The sequence below is a fragment of the Rhopalosiphum maidis genome, chromosome 1, assembly GCF_003676215.2.
Source record: "Rhopalosiphum maidis isolate BTI-1 chromosome 1, ASM367621v3, whole genome shotgun sequence".
Classification (NCBI taxonomy): Eukaryota; Metazoa; Arthropoda; class Insecta; order Hemiptera; family Aphididae; genus Rhopalosiphum; species Rhopalosiphum maidis.
This window is the reverse complement of record NC_040877.1, coordinates 42,885,857-42,906,937: the sequence shown is the minus strand read 5'-3', so window position 1 is coordinate 42,906,937 and position 21,081 is coordinate 42,885,857. Positions and strand designations below refer to the sequence as shown.

At 28.0% G+C, this 21,081-nt stretch overlaps 1 protein-coding gene across 1 annotated transcript; it reads right to left on the bottom strand.

Annotated features, from left to right (window-relative positions):
* Positions 1-1,546: 1,546 nt before the first annotated feature.
* Positions 1,547-6,951, bottom strand: LOC113548809 (facilitated trehalose transporter Tret1-like). The gene is made up of 4 exons (XM_026949883.1): positions 6,605-6,951; positions 5,771-5,906; positions 4,956-5,141; positions 1,547-2,776 (listed from the first exon to the last, which is right to left on the bottom strand). Exons 1-4 carry the CDS (start codon positions 6,638-6,640, stop codon positions 1,689-1,691), a joined length of 1,446 nt encoding a protein of 481 aa, XP_026805684.1. The 5' UTR covers positions 6,641-6,951; the 3' UTR covers positions 1,547-1,688.
* Positions 6,952-21,081: the final 14,130 nt, after the last annotated feature.

The following is a 21,081-nucleotide window of genomic DNA, read 5'->3' as shown; positions in this document are numbered from 1 at the left end:
TTTAAATTAACAGCAGTAATCAACAAGCATTTATATTTGTATTGTTTATAATATGTTACTTTGAATCTTGATTATACTACAGTATGACATGTCATATCTAAAAATGGAATTCACACATTAAATTTTAGCACCTTAATTTATAAAATAAAATGTTGTAAGCTATTAGCATGCAGTTATTTGAAAATCAATAAATTATTTGGAGTTTGAAATTAACAGTTTTTAAATAATTATTTACAAAATGAATAATGTGTGATTGTTTTTTACTATTTTTAATAATTTATGTTAATACCAAAATCTTAAGAAGTTTATTAGACAGCGATAATTTTATTTTTTATACTTGAACCATGATTATAATCTTACAATTACCCAGTAATATCAGCTATAATAAATTTTAAAACAAAATATTTTTCAATAATGACGATTAGGTATATTAAATTTTCGCTGTATCAATAAATCGAGACAGACCAATATGGTGCAGGAAAAATAGAGCCACCAATGTATACCCGAAATGGCGACGCTGCAATGTAGGTAAATACATACAAAAATCAATATGTATGGGACGTACGCCACAACGCTACGTATACCGCCTGTGTAATAAATATTAAATAATAATATAATATAGCATATACATATTAACATAATACGACATGAATTCGTAGTAAATATATTACAGTATGTATAAATATATTATGTTTCGTTAAAAGCTACAATTTACATAAAAAATATTAATTGCGTTACGAAATAATATTTAATATTATATATATTGATAATTCGATTATTAAACTTTGCACGTGTCCCATTTTTTACACAAACATACATTACACCTACTACAAAAAATACGTAGGTACATTCAGAAAAACAAATATTATTATTTATTCTTATTAATTGCTTCAATACATTATTATTTTACAATATTACTAACTTTAAAAGTATATTTATACATAAGGAAATATCTTCTTTTACAATTATACAGTTTTTACAAGAAATATACAATTTTTCAATAATTATAATTATGTGATAGTGATCAGCATTTCATCGAACTTATAAAAGTATCGTATTTTAGATGTCTGATTGGTCCTATAATAGTAGGTACACTTATTAGTGTATACGACATACACGGTAAATATTTACACCGATATATGATAGATTTACAGTACTATTATTATTACATTAAATTGTTGTGAAAATGGGTCAATATAATACTGATACTCCGAAACAACCTACTCATGTCATATTATGACTTTATGAGTCATGCGTGGAAACTATGTGGTATCAAGTACAACACGTTATAATCGTTATATTATGTATACTTGTCACTTGACCTTACCGGTCTCGAATAGGAAAATATAATATCATAAATCTAATTATTTGCAATATGCAGTATGATAGTATAGGCATTGTGAATACGTTTCGAACACTATTATGTCTGATTTTCAACTACGTCGTCTGTCATGTCCCGTACATCGTATTATAATTGGACGTTGTAATTATGGTATCGTTCACTAACCACGATCTACCGTAAGTTGGACCAAGCTCAACTCTCGGACACGACACGACAGACGACGTACCCAACTGTGAACCCGGCTTTATTTTTTGTGATACCAACACGTAACCAACCCGACTACGAGGTAGACGACGACAAATAAATAATACTTTGAAACCGGGTTTGGGACGGTGTGTGGTCGGGTTTAGGGTATTTGAGGCTTGGCGGGTTTTTTGTTGCGAGCCTTGTCGCTGGACGATCTGAACCCGTCGACAATCTCGTTTAGCGTCTTTCCGGTGGTCTCGGGCAGGACGAACGCTCCGAACAGCGAGGTAATGAAGCACGTGCACGCGGACGCGGTCCACACAGCCCGGATGCCGTAAGCGTACACCAGCATCGGGTACACCTTGATGGCGACGAACATGAGTTCGTAACCGCATGAGTACATGACGCCGTTCATGGTGCCCTTGACGGCCATCGGGAACATCTCGCCGCACACGCTCCACGGTAACGGCAGCACGCCGAACATGGCGAAGAACACGTAGAACAGGAACGGCACGATCAGAAAATCGGTGGCCGGTGGGTCGGGCACATCGCTGTACGCGTACAGGTAACCGACCACCGCGGACATGGACACGCACATGCCCAGGCCCGAGAAAGCGGTGAGCGTGCGCTTGGTGGCCGACTGGAACAAGAGGCTGATGACGGTGCCGGCCAGTCGGGCGGCGCACAGGTACACGGCGGCGGTCATGCCGTCGATGGACACGCGGCAGTCGCGCATCACGTCCACCGAGTAGAACAGCAACACGTAGAACCCGGAGGCCTGCTGACAGCAGAAGAACGCGAGGGCGGCGAGCGTGGGCTTCCAGACGGTGGGCCCCGTGTACAAGGCCCAGCAGCTCACGTTCTTTTCCATGATCGCGCCAACCGTCGAGTCGGCCCGGCTAAGCGTGGCCATGGCCGCGGCAGCGCAAGGCGGCGGTGGCAGCGTGGGCAGGTCGTCGATGTGGTCCGGCTCGAACCCGAACCACTTCTCGACCTTTCGGGCCTCCTCGTTCCGGCCGCGGGACCGCAGCCACATCGGCGTGGACGGCACGAAGAACGGCGCGACGAAACCGACGGCGCACATCACGGCGAACACGACGGCCACCGTGCGCCAGTGGAACAGTGCGCCCAAAATCGCGGACGTCATCAAGCCCAGTCCTACGAACAGCGTGTAGATCAACAGGAAGAACGACCGGCAGTCCGTCGGGCTCGTCTCGGCTATGTACACGTAGATCACGCCGCCGGTACCTAAAACACGCGACGGCCACAATGAGTTTAATAATATTATTATTACTGACGGTCTTGCGGCCATCGACGATTTTATTTCGGGTGAACACTGTTCGAAGAAAAATTCGAAAAATTCTCCTCAATTCGTCATATTTAGAAGCTTATTGTTCATAAATGATATTAAACTAATTAATTGGCCGCGTTGTTACACGTCTCACGGAACTATATTTATATCATCTGCGTTCATTTATTTTATCCCACTTTATCGATTAAATGAAAATGAAAATCTTTTAGACAAAAATTAATTCACCGAAGTGGCCGATAAAAGCACGTATGACAGTTTTTTATTCAAATATATTACATTATTTTAACTGTTCTGCTTCTGTTTTATTTAAGGCATAAAATAATTCCTCCCATTCCGGTTTACAAACCCAAATCCGTAATTATTGAAATATTTTCGATAAACTTTTTGTAATTATAAAATTGGTCAAACGTTTAACCTAAGATTGAAATCCGTTCTGAGACCAGAATTATGGAATCGCATAGTATGATCCCCTAAAAAATGTTTGGAGGAAAATAGAAATTAACTTTTTTTTTTCAAAAATTCAACGGACACCATCCACTCATCACTCAATCAATCATATAAATGCAACTGACACACGTGGATAATCGGTGTAGATTTCTCTCTAATTATTATAATCAGTACAGCGATACAGCGCGACCAGTGTATCATCGTGTTCAATATAACAACATGGGCGTCATCCAACCCCCTTTTACAATAAATAATAATATAATACACCGTTATAGTTATTATAAATTATTATATAGTACACTACTATTTTGTCGCAAATCTCTCACGTTTCGGCTGCACAACAATATACTTTATTACACATTAGAAGTCTTGTAACAACAACAATAATAAAATAATCGGACGGGTCGGATTACGGGTGTATTCACGCCTATAAATTATAGTATACATAAATAATGTAGGTACATATATGTCATCTAAGTACGTGCATGTACGTCCCACTTGAGGTTTGTAGAATCCCAACATGTAGGGTTTTGTCTGTGTATACATGTATATGTCATCGGACAACATAGCGCTGCTTCCATGGACGGGCCAAAGGCAAATTTGATATATTATATTATTTTATTTATCGCCTAATAACCTATAATGCGCCAATAGACTCTAAGCTGCACTACATACAAATACACATTACCTATGTGTAATAATTTCGTGTTTATCGCGTGAAGAAAAACCGTGGAATTAATAACATCGATATAACCGCAAGAGTGCAAGACCGCAAACATAATATAAATCCCGAAGCCCACATATATTATATACCCAGAGATAAAGACGCCACCGTATAATCTTCATTGTATATATCAATATATCATTATACTTTTAATCTAAACTATTAATATGTGTTTGCGAAACATGGTCTCGTATAGTGACAATAGGTAGGTTGGGATCTAAAATGTTTTCCAATTTCGTATTCCTTCAAAGACCAGTTAATTACGATAGGTTTGAAAGAAGAAGAGACGAAGATATATACATCGTGTAAGGCTAATAATTGCAGTTAAAAACCATGAAAATTTAAAATTTTAATGTGACATGAGGGGGGGGGGAGAACTCATTTTATAAAAATTGTTTTTAATTATAAATGTACAATGTACATTCTCTGCTACTTCCATACGCATGCCTATATAACGGTGGAATAACAATGGGGAAGAATCAGTCATCAATCATCATTGACCAAAAAGACAAGAAGAAAACCGGATGAGAAATTTATTTTACAAAAACATTCAAGTACCTTATAGCGTATAGGTTAGGTTACGCTTCAATGCTTCATATAACTTACACAGATAGTATAAATCTACATGAAATCGTTTAGCTAATTGTTGTTTTTAAATGGTATTTACAAATAACATGTATTATAATTATTAATTAGTGTTATACCATTATTATTAGTTTTATTATTTCACCTATATAATTGCAATAAATTAGCGAGCCAGTCAATTTACAACCAAAAAACTAAAACATAATGATTAGCCTAATGAACTAGTGATGACCCATTAACAATCTCGTTATAGACTCGTCAACTATCAGATTATTTCAATTTTCATTACGATACATTATTAAATTAACATCATTGTAATATAATATATTACTATTTACTTTATATAATAATACACTCACCGGTAGACAGTCCGGTAATCAGTCTGCCGATGTAAATGTCTTGCAAGCACTCGGCGTGGCTGAGCAACGACCAGCTGATAATCAACGGTACGTACGTAAGCTGTAACGATAGCTTTCGGCCGAATCTATCGGATAAATAGCCAAACACCAGTGAACCAATAGGGCATAACAAGAGCGGAAAACTTGCTGAAAAAAAACCAAAACTGTTCATACTTGTTTACGTTTTTTTCTTTCATTAGGTAAAATTTTTTACTCGTAATATTTTAAAGAAAAAACAGCATTTAATGACATTTTTTAATAATAATAAAAAAAAAACTTGAAAAGGTTAAAAATTATAAAATTACGTTTATTATTAAACAACATTGATTATTATTTTTTTTTTGTAATTAAAAAAATAAATAATAGAATTCTGTAAAAACTTGAAATTACTAAAAGTTTGTATTGGTAAATTTGTTAGGAGCGGGGAATTTACTCCCACAACTCAATATATTATATTGAATATCTAAAGTTCACTCCTAATATTTCCTATAACTGACTGTAATTATAATTATTATTATCGAAGCGCTTATCTGAGAATTTAGTATTTAGCATATTATATACGCTCATAATGTGTACAATTATAATTTATAACGGTATACCTTATACCTACCGTATACCTATTACAATTTTAAAATATAGAGAGTATGCGAGTATGCACACAGTAATTTGATTTTTATGAATAGTATTATTGGCTTGGTTCAAGAATTTCTTATAAACCGTTGTCAAAAAATTACATTTTTTGGGAGGCTGGGGGATCTTCACGCGTTTATACATACCTATCCAGGACGCTTGGTCACCATCGACTTTGATTAGAGCACTGGGTAGTTCAAGTTGTGGCAGTATGACGGCGGAAAATCCAAATACTCCACCAATGACGAACTGTTGAAACGACATGACACTGGTCGTGAAAAACTATAAAAAAATGTATAAATACAATTAATAAGAAATTGTTAAATATAACTCGATCAATGTCAAAAACGAATATATATTATAATAATAGTTTGTAAATAGAAATTTAAAATGTCTTCATTTTTTAAATAATTTGAATTTTATAAATTTTTATACATAATAAATTAAAATCATTCCAATGAGGCATGTGTTAAATTTCACAAAATGTCTTACTCTAACTTATATCATATTTAAACGTTTGTTCAATATTTTGAATTTTAGTTATTAGATACCTATTTATTTCTAGTGAAAACTTAAATCCAAAAATTACAATTAATATTAATGCATAAATCAATCATCGGTAATGTAATATTGAGATTTTCAAAAACTGAACAGTGACATAATAATATAATATACATTTAACAAAATAATAAATTCAAAATAGTCTGCTTCAGTATTATTTACCAAGATTTCGGGCAAACTGTTCGAGATGTTGATTTTGAATTCAAACTCGAATCTTTCTCGAATTTTAATATTTTTTTTAATTTTTTAATATTTGAAGGTTTGAAAACCTATCCCTAATAATAATAAATAATAATATGTCTCTAAAGTTATATTAGTCAAGAATTAATATACAACCATATTTCTGTACGTACATTTTTTTTCTAAAAAGCTGCACTTAACGTAACTATTACATATAATTAAATGTAAGATGTGCTTACCAGTTTTAGATGGTTAATGGATATTTTGTTGAACATTTTGGACGTTGATGGTGAAACCGTGTAAGTATTATATATGATAAAATGTTGCTTCAGTGGCGCGAGGACATCCGTATGATGGATATAGATGCGAAAATACCTATACGAGAATATTTGATGATACACCACGTTTACTATAATCTTTAGCTATGATAGCGTCTAGTTTATGTGCGTTCTTTTCGGCTGCTTCGGTGGCGGCAGTTCCGCGAGAAGAATGCTAAAAGTACACGCGACACGTTCATTTTTTATAATGACATCAATCAGGTGAAACAAATCGCAACTGTGATAACGTTTTAATCTCTGGTTCGTCATTATAATTTTCATAATACTAATAATAATATGTAAACGTCATAAGATCATAAAATACACAACACACGCGATAGTTAATAGATTATCCCGTGAACGTAAATTATATTATAATAATTTGTTAAATAGAACCTCAGACGTCGTTATCGTCGAGTGATATTTCACTAGTAATTGTTTTGTATATATCTACATAAGTGTTGTTGCGTATTAAGCTTCTGTCAAAAAAACCTATATATACCTTGTTTTCAATACATTATTATAATATTAATTAAATATCATATTATATGTTATTGTATTATTATTATTATTATTATTATTATTATATATTATCTTCACAATAAAATAAAAATTTTTCAAAAACATAAGTCTCCAAATAATGTGTTTATATTATATATTTATATGATTATTGTAATATTGACCTATATCACATGTTTAATTTTATTATTTATTCGTCATATTATCCATATTTCAGGTAGATTTAACAATTGTATATATTTAACCAGTTATAACATCCGTATGTAGATGACTTTATTTTGAGTAATGATTACGGTTATAAAATATAAATATATAATGATGAAATAAACAATAATCTAATATACTGCAGTTTATGAATTAAATACTGAACTGCCAATAAAGATAATATATATTGTACTATAGAATAAGTGACAAGTTTAATCGACTATCTTGCCGAATAAATATAAATTAATACCCGGTGCTCTATAAATTAAACAATATCTTGCTCATTGACGATATGCTCATTCCATATTATATCCTTCTATAGTTCTATAGTAAACTCATCTGCGTGAATCTGTGATATAATTGAATATTAATTCTTGTTTCTTTTTTATCCTTCCATTAATGAATTTCAAAATTCCCAGGTACATCATACTCGTTACGTTGTTCCTTTCCTTATTCCTAATTGTTCTACTATTTGAATAATAAATCCATAATTCAGTGCATACGAGACTACCAAATTAAAATTCTAACTTCTTTTTTAATAATTAGTTTGATTGCAAATTCGTAAATCTTTGTAAATATAATTCTTATTAATATGTGTACATATGCATTATATTATTATAAGTATTAATGTAACTTGTGGCAACACATAAAGAAGCGTGGAGGACGATTGTGGAATAAGCAATATGCATATAAGTGACCTAGGATAAGCTAAACAAAAACTACTGCAACTTGTTAATTTAGCTTACTATTCCCATTTAACTGAAACTAATAATAATAACAAAAAATAAATAAATATGAAAACAGTAACCAGTTAACGTAGATAAAAGATGGTATATCTATCATATTGTATTGTATGGTACAATGGTTTATAAGTATAGTAAATTAAAAAATATGTTAATAATAAATGTAAATAATTATTTATGTAAGACCCTTGTTTAAAATATAAGACAACTATATATTTATTCAAAAATGGTTCCTGATTTTGAACGTTTTATGTATACGTTTTTTACTGTCATAATATCATAAAGGTCAACAATTATATTCTACAGATTTCGACCGATTTTACGCATCTGTTTTCGATTTATTTCTGAATCGGTCCAATGGGTGGGAACTGGTATAAGTATACACGATCATACGACACGGTGAGTAATTTTTTTTAACCGTTTCATCTACGAGTATCTGTACACTTTAAACAGTCTAAACAGAAATTGGTCGTGATTTACAATGATTACGTGACAGAAAGAAAAGTTCTATAGTCTAAACTGAGTTTAGATAAAGAGTATAGTTTACTTTATATACATTACATTTAGTGACATCGGTTTTATAAACCATATAAATATAATTGGCGAATTTACATTCATAATGTAATTCATCAAACATCTAAAATGTATAGCTAAGAGCTAAGCAATGTATTTTTGTCTCTCTCAAAATGTATTAGATCATGTAAAAACCAAATTAGAATCATGCAATATCTAAAATGTAATTATTTATTAAATACATTTATGTATAGACCACAGTCATGTATATAACCTACGGGAGACAGACAAATCGTTGGAAATTATTAATAAGTTCCAATTATGTAAACTTTTTGATTTGAAAAAAAAAATAAATAAAAATGTTCAGAAACTAAAGTATTAATAATAGGATATCTACTAATCGATGAACTACTCCATAATAATAATAATATCTAATCATTATTTAAATTGTGAAACTATATATTGTTCCATTTCAATAAGAAATGAATAGGTACATCATACACAAATATGATTTGTAGTATAATTTATTATTGTATTATTATTTACAGCTGTTCATCGATTATTATACTTTTGTTTTTCTTACAAAATTAATTAATATAACATACAGCTCAACTATAATACTGCTACACTGTAATATATCAATTTAAATATGCGTTAATTACAACATGTGCGGTGAAAATTTAAGTTTTTAGTTAACTATATATACGAGTATATAATAAAATATAGTTAGACAGGTTGTTTGGTTACTATAATTATAAATTGTCACGTTATCACTTTTGTTAGAAAAAAAAATGTTACCTAATAACTTCTAAGACAAAAATCAAAATTTATTACAAAAAAAAAAATGTAATCACGTTAACATTTAAAAGACGCACTTTAATTTCCCCAATCACGATGATATTAATAATACATATTATATTTGTTTCGATAAAATCTGTGAGTTTATGTTTCTATGAGCACTTAAAATTTGAAACAGTATATTATAGTTTATGATACACCGACCTATATACGTTCATATAACCGTACAATTATATCCATATAATAGTACAATACTCATATATTTTTCGAAGCATCAAACGATCTACGCATATAGAATATATACCTACCCAAAAAAATCAACGACGTAATTGAAATACGTCTTTGTATTAGATAGTACTTGAGAATTACACATGCTTATAACAGTTATAAGCAACTATACATATTCAAAGATAAAACGATAAATTTATTAATTATACAAGTATGTATTTTATACATTTTTACGATTTCCTCATTTTATTGTAAATAGATAATTTGTATTAAACTTAATATTGTGTTTATATTAAATTGTCATTAAATTTCCTTTTTGTTTCATATCCATGTACAGTTCTGCAGTTTAAGTTGCTTTAAAATCTGAGTGAAATGACAAAAGTCGTCAAAATCAGAGACAATATTTATGAAATGTCCAAACTTAATAGCTAAGGTTTGAGAAATCAATATTAAATTATTCAAATTAAGTCTTCCTATTTAAAAATCTCACACAAACAAATGCAAATTTTATTTATGTATAGGTAGTTATAGTTTAAATTTCAACGAAATTGTCGAATTATAATTACTAATTTACCTATATACATAAAAAATGTAATTATGTTGTAATTCATATATTATTCGCATGAATTAGAAACTTTTAACTTTTAGTTATTATATATTTTCTATATAATATACAATAATGACATTTTAAAATTTTTTAGATTTATGTTAATATTTCAATCGTTACACGGTAGTTGGTATTGATTTATTTAAATTAACAGTTTTAAGTATCAAATTAAATTCGAATTGTTACTATATTATAATTATAATATTTCTAAACTTTCATGATTACTAATTAAAAAAAATATTACTTCAACTATATGATAAAATCAATGTGTATAATTGAACCACAAAACCGATGTTTAACGAGTTTTAAATAAGAACCAACAAATTAAAACTAATAACGTAAAATATTCACAAAAAAATTTGTGAAAATTGTTGGCGAGGAGATTGGGTTACACATGTTAAAATATTCTTAGAAACATAAAGGTCGACAGACTATCTCCGCTTATCTTCGTATCATTCAATTCAAATTAAACATAATCATTACAGTACATGCCCTATTCATTGACGAGTAGACTTCACGCCTTCTATATAGCAGAGCTACTTCTACGGTTTTTTTTATAATTTAGTTGTTTGTTTTTTTGTAACTACTGTAGAAATGTACCATAACGTTAATAATTGTTATTATTATTATATTTCTTCCGCAACTTAACTCACGACATCGTGTTATCTATCTTATGATGCATAAATTATTATATCGAAAATATTGATTTAAATCGTAGTAACTATTTGATTTATTTGAAGTATTTACTTCATATTATCCCGCATATTTTATTTAATATAATCATGTTATTATTTAAATGTTTTTGTATTCAAAAAACGGATAACAGAGAAAAATAAAGAAAAATATTTGAAAAACAATGCTGTAATAGTATTGTAATTATGCAAAACGGAAAACTCGAGTACAAGATGTATTGATTAATTAATCATATGTGTAAATAAATCATTTGATGGAGTGTACTAACGCGGTTTACCTACGTCAAAAGGGAGATTTTGTCAACATTTTATCAGACACTTCATAGTAATAATAATAATGCAAATAATTATAATATATATATATAGGTACCTATAACGGTAACTGAAGTACAGCAAGAATATGAGTGTGTTCTCTTAAGTATTAAAACAAAAATTATATATACATATTGTTAGAGTTCTAAATTTGAAATATTTCAATGAAATATAGAAAAATATTTTTTTTCCTTTTAAACGTGTTTGGTTATAGTTGGTTAGAAATAATATATTGATTATACACAGAAAATATTGATAGTGAATATACAAAAATATGCACCATAAATTTTTGATATTTTTTTCGTAGTGTCTGGAAAAAGATTTTTAGCTCACTAAGCAATAACTCAAATAGTCTAAAAAAAAAAGTAAATACAACAACTTCCGAGCCCTAGAATTTATCACTTGTATTATTAATTGGATCTTTACTAGTTATTAATTTATTATTATTATTTATTTTATATATTTTCTTTATTTCATACAATAAATCAACTTTAAAAAAATTTCACTTACAAATTGACGAGATTATAAACTTTAAGGTATAATAATTTATATTTTATTTTTCATTGAAATGAAATATTTCGAGAAAATAAATTTCATGAAATTTTAAAACCTTACATATTGTATATTTATGTATAGTATGTAAAAGAGGATATACTGTTAGCTATTTGACATGATTTCCTCAAATCAGTGGAGTTCCCAGGAATTTTTGATGGGGGGGATATGTGTTATAAGAAAAGACCGGATTTAATTCCATTAAAAACGCATAAAAATTGCATAATAAATTGCACTGTAAAAATACTAGTCATATAATAAAACTTTAAATTCTTAATTATAATTAAATTAATTTAAAAAAAAAATGATGAATGTATTACTTTTTTGAATTAAAGTTAATAATTAAATATATATTTCCAAATTATGTTCATTAATTAAATCTTTTATTACTTAAAATATGTTTGTACAAAGAAAAAATACGTTCTACTTCTACTACATCAATTATTTATTAGAGAAGATTAAAAAAAAACTCGATAATTTAGGCGTTATATCTAAATAAACATTTGCTTTACTCAATATGACTTCATAGTAAGATTTAATAGTTTTATATGTTATATCCTTTATTTTTTTTCAATTATATACATATACATACATTTATCTATAGATTTTTCCCGTTTGGACCAGGAATATTTGTTAAAATATTTTCAGCTTTTCTAAACCTATTCATATTTTAAGTAGCTCACTATTCGATTCTTCCAAGCTTGTAAGATTAATGGATAACTTAGATAAGTTTAATTGCATGAATACTATAAATCACATTTAACTGCATTATATTGTACAAGTTGTTTCAGTTTTTTCACACTGATGGGGATTAACATCGTTTTATAAGCTTTTAATCACAATTAAAAAAAATTTAAAATTATTTGCATAGAAAATTGTAGCAATAACCATGTTTCCGACCTTGTAATAATAGGTTCGGGAATCAAGATGTAAAGGTATACCCGGAATTTCTTTTCTGTATTTATTTATTCTCGATGGTATTACTTTTAAGAAAGCTTTGTTTCCCTAAAATAAACGAAATAAGTTACATATATATTTAGATTTTATGTATTAAAATAATTACCATTGTTAAATAATCTATTTATGTTATAATAAATTTAGTTTAGTTAAGTATTTTGTTTAATAAAATACCATATTTAAAATAAAAATCCAAAAACGTGAAAAATTGCAAAAAATTGCATTATAAAATTAAATAGGCAGAGAATGAGAGAACATAAAGTATATAATTATAATAAAATGTATATATTATAATTTATAAGCAATAACTTATTACTTATAATCAAAAGCAATGACTTTATAACAAGTAACAACTCTAATATCTAATAATTTGTTTTACGAAAGTCAGCAAAAAAAGTCAATGGGGGGATATAACCCCTAACCTCCCCCCTGGGCACGCCACTGCCTCAAAACAATGATTATACATGTTATTATAATTTATAACTTACTATAATATATATATATATATTGGTGTAACCGTGTGTGTAATTACTAATTAGTAAAAAATATTACTTTAACAATTTAACATTACACTACATTATTATTTACACTGTAATACAAGTGTAAATTACGTATCCTGATAAGTGTTCCAAGGTTCATACTCAATTATATGGTGGTAAACCTCACTAAACCGATAAACTATCTTCACGAAAGGTATACTAATAAATTATAATATGAATTTCCAATCTGAATTTTATCTTATAAGAAAGTCAGAGAAGATCTGTAGTCATTAAAAGGAGATTAGAATGAAATTTTCAGCGTTAAAATACGCTATAGTCCATCATGAATATAGTTAACGGTGTATTTTGAAATAGCTTCTGCAGCATCCCACTTGGCCATTGTTTTCTTAAAAAAAGAAAAAAGTATGTAACCACTCTGCGGTACAGTATGTCCCAAAAGTCTCGTATCATCCATAATATCTCCATAGAAAATCAATATATTTAAAAGCGGTTTTTTTTTACAGTACTAAGTATGCAAATTCTGATTGAATGGCATAAAATTCAAATTTTTTTTTTAAAAATACAAAAATTATCAAAAAATTTTTTATGCATTTAAGAATTTAAAATTTTTAAGATAGCCATTTTGTTGAACACATTTTTTAAAGCAGTTAAAAAAAAACATTAAAATTCAATAAAAATTGACCAAGTTAGAGCATATTAAGTTTTTGAATAATTGTAATAAAAAAAATCAATTGTTTCACATTTTAATAATAAAATATTTATTTTAGCATGACAATACTTTTATCTTATTAAAGTTTTGATTTGAATAGAAATAAAAATAGCCGTGTCTTATGATTTAGGTTAGCGAAACTGGTTACCTATTTTTAAGTATCTTAATTATCATGAAGTGAACCTAAAGTTACGAAATTGGACATAATCTTACAGTTATAATTAATGCTATTTATAATAATAATACCTACGCATATCACAATATTGTAAATTATAATCAAAATTATTATTTTGTGTTCTTTCTTTATAGCTATTATAGCTATTAGTGTCACATGTACAGTACGTATTGTGTCTTTAGCTATAACTTTTTATTTCTTACTTATTTTGTTCAATATTTAAAATTACTCATATATTCTCAGTACATGAGTACATCGACATGGTGAAATGTTACTTCCGAAACAACGAAAATCATAGACAAGTAGTGGCGAAACTACGGAGGTGTTTAGGGGTGCTGAAGCACCCCCAGCTTTACTTTAAGCACCCCCAAGTTCCACGTCTTTGTAATTTCAAATATTTATAGTTTTAAGAATGTAGTTTAATTTTTTATGATTTATTTATTTTTTTCTGATCTCACATACTGACCTGAAAGGGTGCTAGGGTACTATAGCACCCCCTTTGGAATATTGATTCCTAGAAATAAATACTCTACACAACATGCATTTTTCAGCAGGCCGGGTACACTTATACACAAAATAAGAACAAAAAAAATTAACAAGTAATTTTTCCTTTTGCAATACTGATGATTGATAACCAGATTTGATAATCCTTTGTTATTTATTTAAATCATAAAATTATAAAAATGTTTTATTAAATTCTGAGCGCAGTGATGAAAATGAATATATTGATTTTACAATGATGTATGTTTTTATTTATTTATTTATTTTTTTTTTTGTGTCTGTCATCACATTTTGAAGTAGTAATAGTGATTTAATATTTTACTTCAGCCCCTTTTTGAAAAGGAAAATGAATCTAATTGGTACTTTGGAGAGGGGGGGTCAAAAAAAAAAAGCTTAAAAAATTCCAGTAGTTTTCAAAAGCGTCACGAAAATCACTAAAAATATAACGGAAAAACGGGAATTTTCACGCATAATCAGTTTTAGACAATCTATTTACGATTAAATTTAAATATTTTGACTTTTTAAGCTATTTATAGACAATTGAAATTTTTTATTTTTTTTTTCAAATAATAAAAAAATGTCGATAAAAATTTGACATTCCAAAAAATCTTTAAAATTTAATAGAAGGTTTATTATAAGTTGTACTTATCATAGTAAAAAATAATCAAAAAGCGTTAGTCACAATTTTTGTTTATAAGCATTTAAAGATGAGTAAAACTAACCAGTTTCGCTGTTCAGCAAACGATAAGACACGGCTTTTTTTATTTCTATTCAAATCAAAACTTTAATTAGGTCTGTAAAAGTATTGTCATGCTGAAATAAATATTTTATTATTAAAATGTGAAACAATTGATTTTTTTATTACAATTATTTAAAAACATAACATGCTCTAACTTGATCAATTTTTATTGAATTTTAATAATTTTTTTTTTTGAACTGTTTTAAAAAATGTGTTCAATAAAATGGCTATCTTAAAAGTTTTAAATTCTTAAATGCATAAAAAATTTTTTGACAATTTTTGTATTTTTAAAAAAAAAATTTGAATTTTATGCCATTCAATCAGAATTTGCATACTTAGTACTGTAAAAAAACCCGCGTTTAAATATATTAATTTTCTATGGAGATATTAAGGGTGATACGGAACTTTTGGGACATACTATATAGTAGGAGTCGAGAGCATTTCGTCATAGATGTAGTTACATCCATTACAACATTACAAAATGACAAAATGAGTGTGTTAAATTTGAATTCAATGAATAATGATTTTAGCAGAGATGGTCTATTATCATAAATAATGCTTGAATTGAGGAGGAGGTCATAGAGGGTGTAACCCATATAGTTATATCCTAATTAAAGACATTTAAATATTTAGATATACACATTTTTTTACACTTTTGCATTCTTTTTTTAATTTTTACTAATTTAAACATAGCAAATAAATATATTGATATTGATTATTATCATTATTTATTTTATTATTAGTAATATGGTATATAAACATTATAACATAAAATATACCAACTATAAATAAGCAAAAGTATAAAATTAATCAGAATGTTTTAAAAATATAATTTTATATACATACAAATATATAAGTAAAAATTGCAAATGCTCACGAAGAATATTTTTTAATTACAATTATTTAGTTTTATGAATAAAAAAAAAAAATAAATAAATTATGTTAACCAAATAATTATAAAAAAAAATCGTGTTTATTCTTTAATATTTTTAAATAGCTATAATAAAAACATATTGAGGAACTTACATTGGTTTTTCTAATCTTATAAGAAAATTTTGTGACAATATTTTTTTCAACATTTGTAATTGGTATATAAATGATTTAATAAGCTACTAATATTAAATATAGAAGATTTTTTAGATACAATCGACAATCATACTATCAACACTAACTTTCTAAGTTATTATAATGACTTGCTGATTATAACATTATAACAAATTAGAGCATTAATGATTGACTTTCAATAAGAAACATGGTCAATATTGTACTTTTTATTACTTTTATAATAAATGTTTTCATTATTAATCATTCTATGCAAATAATTCTCTATAAATACTTATATGTTATATAAAAACTTTTACTTTATAATTTTTAAATTTCTTTATAACATATTAATTAATACAGAATAAAATTATGTAGGTATATTATTATTATAACGATCGTGCGTTGTATAGTGAAGAAGTCAATTTTTGAAGCAAATCACCGAGTTATAATTTTCTGCTCAAATGACTCCAAGATTTAATAGTGATTGGACGACATCTTTTCAGACGTTCTTTCAAATCTCCAGCATTCAAGTAACTTACGTACAGTTTTGAAAGTCGCTCGTCTAGTAAGCTCATGACAGCCAACGTGAAACCTTGGGACTTTGTTCGGTCCCCATCTCAAGGTATGATGAAACCACGGATCCTATAGTCACAGATCTGCCGAATGATGACCCGTTGAACAGTAGCTCTGATATTTAACCGAGCTTATTCATGGAGCGGAATATACAGGCTGAGTCGACCATGTTTCAGTCATTGAACCACTTCCGAGTCTAAGCTCAGTGGGTTAACATAGCCGTTCTGCTATTATAGGTGATTTTGTCGGTATGAACGGGAATCATCCTACGCCGACCGATTTATAGTTTTGGGCTTATTTTTTTTTTTTTATGTTGTGATCATGATTATGAGATTTACATTTAATATTTACCTGAACATGAGAAATATATTAATAGCAAAAATAAAGTAGACAGCATTTATGATGAATCTTAAATATCATCATAAGCACTATTTAATTTATTTTTGCTATTTAATATATTTTTTATCTTCTGGTAAATATTAAACGGAAAACTCATTATCATGATCACAATAGTAAAAAAAAACATAAGCCAGCAAATTTTGCATATTATCATTACTGAGTTTATAAATATTTCGGAATATACGATGCATTCATTTACAATATGTTTTTCATCGAATATATTACCATTGTGCCATGGTGCCATTAAATTTTCAATTAATTGCAACATATCTGTACCATTTCTCTCATTTTCAAGTAATGCAAATACCAGTGTTTGGTTATAAAATGATAAGTCTCCAATTAATAAATCGTAATTAATCACGTTCGCAGAACAAATATTTATAACGTAAAGACAAAATACTATAAAAAACATAATCGTTATTTATTATGAACTGTAAAAATGTAAAAATATATCTTCTACTTAGTATAATATGTATCTACATAAGTACATAACAATATATTCGAATAAGAAACAATTATAAATAAAAATATTGTTATTTTAAATAATATATAAAAAAAAACAATTTCTTGTATAGAAACAGCTAATTAATTAAGCCATTAAGATATTAATTTTATAGTTGATAGATAATTGCGGGAAAAATTGTTAATTAAATATAATAAATATACCATTATTTGTAACTGCTTATATACTTTACAATTATACGTACCTATGCACTCAATATGCTTTTTATATATATTATACTCTTTTTTAATTTTAATTTTAACATTTGTGCTCATTATTATTTTAGTTTTTTGGCTATCTGTAATCAACTCTATTTTAGACTTGAATAGTACTTTAACTAATGAAATCAATAGTTGAAACTTAAAAGAAAAATTTAATGAATAGATATTATATTTGAATTGAATGATAGAATATGGTGACACGTGAAAATATAGTATAATAAATTATAACTTTAAACTACAGGTATTAATTATTTATTAACAAACACTGATTAATGCATTCGAAATAAATAGCAAAAACTCTATTTGAAGTTATACTGATGTCTAGTAGCGTGGCAAGCAAATTTCAAACCTTAAATAAGTATATTTAAACAATGACCTCACTACCTCCAACAACATAATTATAGACAGTGGCGTAGCTATCATCGGGCAGAGCAGGGCAGTGCCCTGGGGCCCCTAGAGCTCAGGGGCTCTCAGAGCTCTTGGTAAATTTTAAAAATACATCCATAAAATAATTAAAATAAAATAAAAAATTGGATTCATTGACAAACGCAATGAAGCCGGTATTATTTAAAAAAAAAAATATTTAGGTAAATTTAAATTTGTGTTGCTTTATGAATTTATACACTATGTTTTAAACAACATAAATTATGCATACAAAATTGTACAAAAATTTTATATCAATTTGGATCAAGCAAGTAACGTTTTAGAAGAGACTAAAGACAAATTGAAAATTTACAAAAATGGCTTTGAATCATTACACAGTAAGGCCACAGAAACTGCAAGAAAATATGATATTGGTCTTCATTTTCAAGTAAGACGGCAAAGCAAAATTAAAAAACATTTTGACTATTTAGTTTCAGATCACCGATTTGGAAATAGAAGGATATATTTAAAATAACCATTTTTAATAATATATTAGACATAATTATCACTGAATTAAATAAGCATTTTATTGATATGAATAAAGTCAGCAAAGTATTTGATTTTTTAACTACAAAAATATTACGTAGCATTGACAAAAAAACTCTTTTACAAATATGTGACCAGTTTCAAAGCAAGTATTCGGATGCAATAGGACCAAATTGTTCGCTACAGTTTCTCAATGTTTACCATCTCACTTCACCTGAATTAACTGAGACGTGTAGTGTTTACCAGTTATATAAGGATATTATAACCAAATTTGGAGTGATGGAATGTGATATAACAGAAGTTTTCATGGCAATTTTACTATTTTATACCATTCCTACAACTTCTGCAGGAACTGAGAGATCCTTTAGCAAACTAAAAATAATCAAAAAGTATCTTAGAAATAATACCGGACAGGATTGACTCAAATATTTATCATTGATTGCAGTTGAAAACAAGGCAGCTTTAAAATTAGATTTAAGTAAAGTTATAGATCACTTTGCTAATATTAAAGCTCCTAAGAGATTGTAAATTTGATTAGATAAAATTAATTAATTAAAAACGATGAAATTATAATATTTAAAATTTGTTTTAGTAATTAAATGGATTTCCTTTTTATTTTGAGTATCAATTAATCATCTTTTTATTATTTTCATTAATAGTTTTATAGAGGTATTTATATTTAAAACAACAATATAACGTATAATATTATTTTTCTTATCGATAGAATTAAGGGACCTAATGTAGTTACTGCCTTGGGGCCCTTTCCCATCTTGTTACGCCTCTGGTGACATATGGCTCGTGAAGCATAAACGTCGTTAGATAAATGTGAAATAATACAAAATAACAATTAACAATATTTAATAATAACATAACACACACATCATGAGCAATACATTCGGATATCCCTATATTATTTTTCAGTGCATACTACCTATATATTAGTTTATTATTTTAACCGGTGGTTCGGTAAGAGATACGCGATTTCCGATCGCCGGCAATAATGAACAAAATATTTATTATTTTTAAATTTACCTTATGCATTCTTCTAGATTTAAACCATATACAATTTTTAAGAGTAGTTTCTTGTTTAGCTCTTAATAGTAATTTTTTTCTAAATTAAATTTTTTCATTTAAACATTTGTCGTCAGCATTATTAGGCAAATGACTGTGGCTTTTACCACTTACAATTAAACCATTTTACCTAATTATTGCAGATACTTAGCAAAAATGTTTGTAGCAAGTCAAATAACAAAAATAAAAATATATTAAACATTTATTAATTTAAACAATAAAAATAGATATATAAAATTCAAAGTGAAGGTAGTTTTTAATTTAAGTATGAACAAACACAACTTACCGAACTCCTTTACGTTCACCACCGTTAAATCTGTAAAAAAACACTTTATCTTTAATGCGATTCATTACAATATTTGCAACTTGGGTTTTAAATACTTATAAATAATATGAAAATTATGAACAAGATATACTGGAACAATACACTACATGAGATGAACGTTAATAGAAAATTAGAAAATTACATAAACCTACTACAGTAGAACACTGAACAACGGTGATCAGTGTGAACAGTGTGAACACGTAAAGTCGTGAAATATTTATAGATACCTAATTTAAAACTGAATGCTAATTTTAAATTTTTGTTAAGACAAATTAATATACAAAAAAGTATGATGATAATTAATTATACAGTCGAACTTGGTTAACTCGAAGTTGAAGGGATCGGGAAAAAAATTCTAGTTATCCAAATTAAATTTATTTTCTATTGCTATGAAATTATTATAAATAAAGTAATGTAATAAAAAATATTTACTATGTATTTATTTATGAATTATGTATATGTATTTATGTATGTATAAACAAAAATTAAGTTAGAAAATTATTTAAAAAAATTTTGAAAACTTTATTTTATATAGATAAATGAGGAAAAATCACAATCTTATAATATTAAAAAAACTCAAAACTTCGAGTTATTCACAAAAATATT

Bases quoted from the DNA above. Each gene is read 5' to 3' on its own strand.
- LOC113548809 (XM_026949883.1), bottom strand. From the start codon at position 6,640: ATGTTCAACAAAATATCCATTAACCATCTAAAACTG. The intron at 5,142-5,770 runs GTATGTATAAAC...GTTTTTTTTCAG, and splicing joins TGACCAAGCGTCCTGGATAG to CAAGTTTTCCGCTCTTGTTA. The intron at 2,777-4,955 runs GTGAGTGTATTA...CGCGTGTTTTAG, and splicing joins GATTACCGGACTGTCTACCG to GTACCGGCGGCGTGATCTAC.